This window comes from Bombyx mori, chromosome 4 (assembly GCF_030269925.1).
Source record: "Bombyx mori chromosome 4, ASM3026992v2".
NCBI lineage: Eukaryota > Metazoa > Arthropoda > Insecta > Lepidoptera > Bombycidae > Bombyx > Bombyx mori.
Window position 1 is genome coordinate 16,664,440 of NC_085110.1, and position 7,265 is coordinate 16,671,704.

Consider the following 7,265-nt stretch of genomic DNA (forward strand, 5'->3'; position numbering starts at 1 on the left):
TACAGGAGTGGAAATGCGCCTCATTCTGATCCCAGCTAAAAAGTAAAAGATGATTGCATTTTTAAACAAACATTCTATATTCATGGATTTCAAAGATTTATCTCGATTATTATTATGTGTACCAAATGCATTATTTTAAATAGATTTACTATAACATTTTATGGAATGCGATTCTGTATCGAAGCTGAAATCGTATTGTGGTATCGAGAATATTCTATGCATACTGATATGTTTATGCAGTAAACATTTCGATGTTTTGTTAAAATAGCTACTTCTGATACGTCCTCCTCTTTGGGTCGATAAACCTCAATGCTGATGGTCTTGGCCTTCTCTAAAACATTATCCTGGATTATCCTGCGCCATTCCTTCCCATGTGGCTGTGTGAATAGCACCGTGGACTGAAGTGTTGGAAGAGGAGCGCATCTGGTCCGACCAGAGCATTGGACTTCTGCCTTTGGGCCTTCTTCCGCATAACTTGCTTGTTACCAGTTGCTTCTAAACTATCACTAAATTATAACACGTTGTTACGTCCTATTGAAATAAAATAATCCTTAATATTAAAGCAATTAGTTTGTAATATGTACTGCTTTGAATAGTTTATTGAAGATAGCAATATTCACAAGCAAACTATGACAGGAGTGGTACGATAAAGAAATAACTTATAGGAGTAGTAAAGCACTGACACGAACGATGGGTAGCACAACAAAAATCGATGAGTACTGCCCGCAGTTTCTTCAGATTCCGAAGTGTTAAACAACAAAAATAGATGATTGCCTGAATTCATAGGCGACAGCGATTTTGTTGAATTGTAAGGCGGTTGCCCAAGTAGTGGCGAGTAAGTGAGTCGCCACATCACTCCCCCGGCGAGACCGTGACTACGGTCGATAGTAGTCAGGCAGTTTAATCTTTCGGCCGCTTCTTGTGGTCTTTTCAACAGGCTTGGTTGGAGACACACCTTCTGGAACTCTCGTCATGTAGGCCGGCTTCAGACGATCTATGGAGACATTTACAAGCTTCCCTCGAACTTCGACAGTGAAGAATTTTGGCTGCCTTTTGACAACCTTAAAGGGACCAGCATATGGTGGTACCAGAGAACCACGCACATGATCTTGTCGGATGAAGACATGGGAGGTTGTATGTAAATCGCGAGGTATATAAAATGGTGAATTGCTATGCCAGGATGTCGGTCTCGGTGTCAAATTCGCCATGCATGCACGAAGACGAGTTGCATACTGGGTGACGTCAGACACTTTGTAGTCTTCATTTGGTGAAATGAATTGACCTGGCAGACAGAGGGGCTCGCCGTACACCAGCTCTGCAGGGGATGCGTCAATGTCATCCTTCCAGGAACTGCGCATGCCCATCAGTACGAGAGGAAGTGCTTCAGTCCATTGCGAAGATGTATGGCACATGATGGCTGCCTTCAACTGGCGATGCATGCGTTCGACTATTCCGTTAGCAGCGGGGTGATATGCGGTAGTCCGGAAGTGGTGAGCACCTATTAATGCAGCTATGGCTTTGAATAAGTGACTCTCGAATTGACGACCGCGGTCGGTAGTTACTCTTAGTGGACATCCAAATCTGGCAATCCAGCCGGTAACGAGGGCGGCAGCACAAGCTTCAGCTGTAATTTCGCTGAGTGGTATCGCCTCAGGCCATCGGGTAAAGCGGTCAATGACAGTGAGGCAGTACCTGAAACCAGCAGACAGATTTAGAGGCCCTACGATGTCAACATGGATATGAGTGAATCTTGACGAAGGAGTAAGGAAAGAGGAAAGAGGAGAAACTGTATGGCGAGTTACTTTACTTCTCTGACAGTTTAAGCATTGCCTTGACCACTCTCTACAGTCTTTCCGAATCCCTGGCCACACAAATCTTTGCGCAACCAGTCGGACTGTAGCTGACGATCCTGGGTGATGAAGTCCATGTAGTGTGTTGAAGACTTGTCTTCGCATATCTTTTGTGATGAATGGTCGTGGAGGGTGCACACTGGTGTCGCAATAAACGGGTAAGCTACTATACTCGGAAGATAACTTTTCTAATTTTAGGGAACTTCCATTACGCAGAAGATCTTGCAGCTCTGGATCTTGTTCCTGAGATCGTGCAAGATGCTCATAGTCGATACATGGAGCGACTTCATCCACCCGAGAAAGTGCGTCGGCGACTACGTTATCCTTTCCAGGTATATATTTAATATCCGTAGTAAACTGTGACATGTAGTCGAGATATCTGAATTGCCTTGGTGAACATTTCTCCCTGTTTACTGAAAAGGCAAAAGTCAGTGGCTTATGATCAGTGAAGACAGTGAAATTTCTCGCTTCGATCATGTGTCGAAAGTGCTTTATTGCCTCATAAACTGACAGTAATTCTCGATCATATGGACTGTACTTCGATTGGGTAGAACTAAGCTTGTGGGAGTAGAAAGCGAGTGGTTCCCAATGTTCACCTCTCCTTTGTTGTAGAACAGCTCCGATCGCTGTGAGAGACGCGTCAGTGACAATCGCAAGATCGGCGGTTGGATCCGGGTGAGACAAAAGCGTTGCCTGAGATAAAGAAGTCTTACAGTCCTCAAAGGCTTTTAACATGACTGCATCCATATCCACAGGATGTGAACCTTTCATTTTAACTCCTGCCAGAGCGTTGTTCAACGGAGCTTGTAACTGGGCAGCATTAGGTATGAAACGGCGGTAGAAATTAAGCATGCCTAGAAATCTTCGGAGTTCTTTCACAGTTTTAGGAGCAGCAAATTCCTGGATAGCTTGGACTTTAATGTCCAATGGTTTAGTACCTGTAGCAGATACTTCATATCCTAGGAATTCCACGACCGATTGACCAAAAGTACATTTTGTTGTGTTCACCAGAATGCCATACTGCCGGAGACGATCAAAGAGTTGACGTAGATGACGCTTATGTTCTTCTAGCGATGAAAAAAACAATAATATATCATCAATATATCCATAGGTGAAGTCGAGGCCTAGTAGCAAGCACCTCATCTATGAACCTTTGGAATGTCTGAGCGGCATTCCTCAAACCAAAGGTCATAAATGGAAATTCGTAAAGTCCAAAAGGAGTAGTGATGGCTGTTTTAGGTATATCCTCAGGATTAACGGCTATCTGATGATAAGCCTTCACCAAATCAATTTTAGAAAAGATGGAACATCCAGAAAGTTGTTGTGAGAAGTCATGGATGTGGCGTATTGGATACCTATCAGGTATCGTCCTCGCATTCAGTGATCGGTAATCGCCACAAGGACGCCATCCGTCATCTTTCTTCTTCACCAAGTGCAGAGCAGAAGACCATGCACTCTCTGAACGCCGGGCTACGCCGCTTGCCAACATATCCTCGAACTCTTTCTTCGCGGCTTGCATACGTGCTGGATCCAAACGTCGAGGCTTGCAAGCAACGGGAGGTCCCGGTGTAGTTCTGATATGATGGACGGTGTTATGCTTAAATGTGGTAGAGAGCATACCTGCTGGCCTTGTGATTTCTGGGAACTCACGCAGAATATCGTGAAAGTCAGTTTCACCAGTGACGGCTTTGACAGAAGGAAGGTCTTTAGTCATCCCGATAGGTGTCGCGACTGCAGACAGAGAAGTGATGCCATCAATAATACGTTGTTTTCTGCAATCGACGAGTAAGTTGTAGTAAGACAAGAAATCCACTCCGATGATAGGCTTAGAAACGTCTGCAACAGTGAATTTCCACGCGAAGTCTCTTCTTAGTCCAAAGTCTAAATGAAGAGTTACAGGGCCATAAGTGTGTATAATAGAATTGTTGGCAGCTACGAGATCATATTTCGACTTGGTACAGGGCGCCTTCACAGCCGACCGTGGAAAAACACACAGATCGGAACCAGTGTCCACTAGGAACTACATTTTTGAAGTACGATCGGTGATAAAAAGACGGCCTGAAGAATGTGGGCAGTCGTTGGCCGCTACTTCCGACCGCCCCAGGAGTTTTCCGACTCGAAACTGCATGGCTGTTTGCACTTATAAGCTTTGGTCCCATAAGTAAAGTGGTAGAAACAGTAAGGGTGATCTGCGGGTGGCTGTCTAGGCTTGGAGCGACTTTGAGAACGACCATTCCAGCGGCGCCTAGATCTATTTCTCGAACGGCTTCTTCCAGCCACCTGTTTAGAGAGCAAGCTGATTTGTTGTGTCAGTGAATTGATTTGCTGGGCCATCTCACTCATCGTCGGATTGCGCACACCAACTCTGTAGATCTCTTGAGACACCTTTGGATCTTCTTTTTGGGCCATACCGGATAAATATTCAAATACGCTCAGTACGTATGACTTGGACCACCGGCTAAAAATTTTTTGCGTCTACCTTGTTGAACAAAAATGTTATAGCCGAAAACGATAACGTATACGATAATTAATTATAAATATGATCCACTTATCTTCGGTTCTTCTTGCTGTCGAGGGTCACCACTGTAGAAGTACCACTGTAGAAGTAGTTGTATTAGTGTCTTCTAACTGTATTAGGTAGGCGCTGACACGAAGGGTGTTTTACACAGTGAGTATAATAATATGTACTGCTTTGAATAGTTTATTGAAGATAGCAATATTCACAAGCAAACTATGACAGGAGTGGTACGATAAAGAAATAACTTATAGGAGTAGTAAAGCACTGACACGAACGATGGGAAGCACAACAAAAATCGATGAGTACTGCCCGCAGTTTCTTCAGATTCCGAAGTGTTAAACAACAAAAATAGATGATTGCCTGAATTCATAGGCGACAGCGATTTTGTTGAATTGTAAGGCGGTTGCCCAAGTAGTGGCGAGTAAGTGAGTCGCCACAAGTTGAAGTAAACATTAAAATAGGCATAGGTAGACAGCGGTTTGGCTCTGCCCCTGGCATTGCTGAAGTCCATGGGCAACTGTAATAACTCACCATCAGCTGGTGGGCCGTATGCTCGTCTGCCTACACGGGCAATAAAATAAAAATGGCGGTATTATTACGGTTAGTTTATTCGATTTTTGCGAGTCTTATACATAATTAAAGCTACTTTTACGGTTTAGACTCGCATTTTTAATGTCGTTATTTCGTGGTCGCGAACGAACTCGCGATTGAAAGATTAAACGGTAAAAGTAGTTTTAATTATGAGGTAAAATTAAATTTGTGCAGCAAGCGCGTGCACAAATTGATTTGCCGATTGCGTTCGGATTACTCCTTTGATGCGATTTTCGAATGAGCGAACTAAAGGTGCTTTAACGTCGATGCAACGCACGGATTTTATACGCATATATTTTTACTTATGGCCTTAACAGTGCAATCACCACATACTGCCATTGATCGCCTTGTTAGTTAAATGATGGGTGATCCAGGTCGGATTTGATTACTGATCGGACTCTTTATCTTTAGAAAGTACTAGTTGTACCCGTCCGCTTGGCTTAAAATTAACATTATTATTTCTCACCCCCACAAAGATTCTCAGCATTAACACCCCTGCAACTGGTGTAGGGAGTCCAAAACTCATATAAATATTAGCCTATCCATTAAGTGCATGTATTTTCTACACGGATACCAAGTCAACCGGATGCATGGTTCAGTAGTTATAAGGGAACATCCGTAAAAACCACTGTAGATATATTAGTATAGAATATTATATATTATAGATATTATACTAATACTACTGATAATATTATATATAGTATAGATATTATATATTAGTATAGAAATATGTATCATAATTCTATCAAAATCTTTGAGGAAAGAGATACAGGTTGTTTGATTTACAGGGTGGTGCTTTTTTTAAATCTCGTATATGTGTATCCATTGAATGCATTGCTATTATTTAACATAAAAATATTCAGGAATAATTTAAATAATGTAATATATTTAAATTATTTTGTTGAAACCCTGCTGATTGGTTCAATTAATCAGTCAATGATCGGACAAGATATGGGCCCGAATAATCCTGTTTATTTCTTCCGTAGAGCAGTCATGGGTTATGGGTTCAGACTAGACAGGTAAAACGGATGTCATTTGTAGACCATTGACACTATGACCTCGTGTTTCAAGTTAAGTGACGCTACAGTTGGCTTTAGGGCATATTACATTCGCGTGAGTAGTTACAAATACCTTTCCGTGAATTTCTGTCGCGAAACAATTGTGCCTTTTGGTTGAAGGCTAGGACAGTCGCTATGCAAGGGAATTGAGAGTGATATCTCAAAACTTAGGTGGAAACGTGGCATTCGCATTTGAGGTTTTCTTGGACTGTGGTACGTCACACGGTTTGTGACGTGGTCCGTGAACTTGTTTAACTATTATAACAACAAAAAAACTAAATCAATGCACATTTAATAAAATATTCAAAACGCATTTAAAAAAAAAAGCGTAATTGATTTATTTTGCTCATGAACTCGCCTTTACCTTTTATTTCATTACTTCAAAAACAAAGACTTTTATTTGTCACCGGCAGGACTTATTATTGTGGAAAACGTAGCTTATACGAGTATCACTTTTAATTGAATTTTACTTTAGCTAGCAGTGAATGTTACAGATTGTTGGATGGATGAAATGAAATTTTAATAATGAAATGGTGTGGTAATTTTTTTTATAGCCCTCTACCTCTATGGGACGACGTTACCGGAACCCACAAGTGTAATGCCTACACTAATGCCAACACCGACCTTGAGACGCAGGTCGTAGAGTCCATAATCGTATGTTACAATTTACGGGGTTCACTTTTATTACAGTACGCTATTTCGTCTTTGTGGACAATGTTATTGAATACGTCATATGTGGTAGCTATTGTAGAATTAAAAATAATCAGCCTGAATCGCGCTATCAACTTTTACAAGATTTTTACAAGTACTAAAGAAGCTTCATGCCATCGGTCTACTAAGCAATAACCTACTAGTTAGTTAAAGAACTTTTCTTCTAACCTTTGCCGTCCCCTATAAACTAGTGTTCTCTACATACCGTTGCTTAGAATGTATTTATTTAATCAAAAGAAGCAAGTACAGTTTTCATTTAATTGCGAAATTAAGGTACAGAAATGCTACATAGTGGTCTTCATCCTGAAATTTTAATTACGCATACAGTGGAAAACAAAAAAATCTGCAAGATTTAATAAACTTCCCTGATATGTAAGTCGTAAAATCTTAAATCTTATGGGAATTGTCTATAGCCTTATAAGGTTTCGATTTTTGTTATACATATAATCACATAAGTACATAATAACAAGATATCGAATTTTCAGTCAAGGCAACAGCTAATTCCATTTACTCAAACGAAATATACAAAATTTTACT

At 41.1% G+C, this 7,265-nt stretch overlaps 1 protein-coding gene across 1 annotated transcript; it reads right to left on the reverse strand.

The window, feature by feature from the left end:
- Positions 1-875: 875 nt before the first annotated feature.
- On the reverse strand, positions 876-4,259 carry LOC119628444 (uncharacterized protein K02A2.6-like). Its single transcript, XM_038010575.1, has 6 exons — positions 4,190-4,259; positions 2,989-3,731; positions 2,564-2,870; positions 2,063-2,263; positions 1,831-1,989; positions 876-1,720 (listed from the first exon to the last, which is right to left on the reverse strand). Exons 1-6 carry the CDS (start codon positions 4,257-4,259, stop codon positions 876-878), a joined length of 2,325 nt encoding a protein of 774 aa, XP_037866503.1.
- Between the last annotated feature and the right edge of the window lie 3,006 nt (positions 4,260-7,265).

Coding starts and splice junctions, on each gene's coding strand:
- LOC119628444 (XM_038010575.1), bottom strand. CDS start 4,259: ATGGCCCAAAAAGAAGATCCAAAGGTGTCTCAAGAGATCTACAGAGTT. Junction 2,264..2,563: donor GTTAAAAGCCTTTGAGGACT/GTAAGACTTCTT, acceptor TTGCCTTTTCAG/TAAACAGGGAGAAATGTTCA. Junction 1,990..2,062: donor AGAGCTGCAAGATCTTCTGC/GTAATGGAAGTT, acceptor TTGCGACACCAG/TGTGCACCCTCCACGACCAT.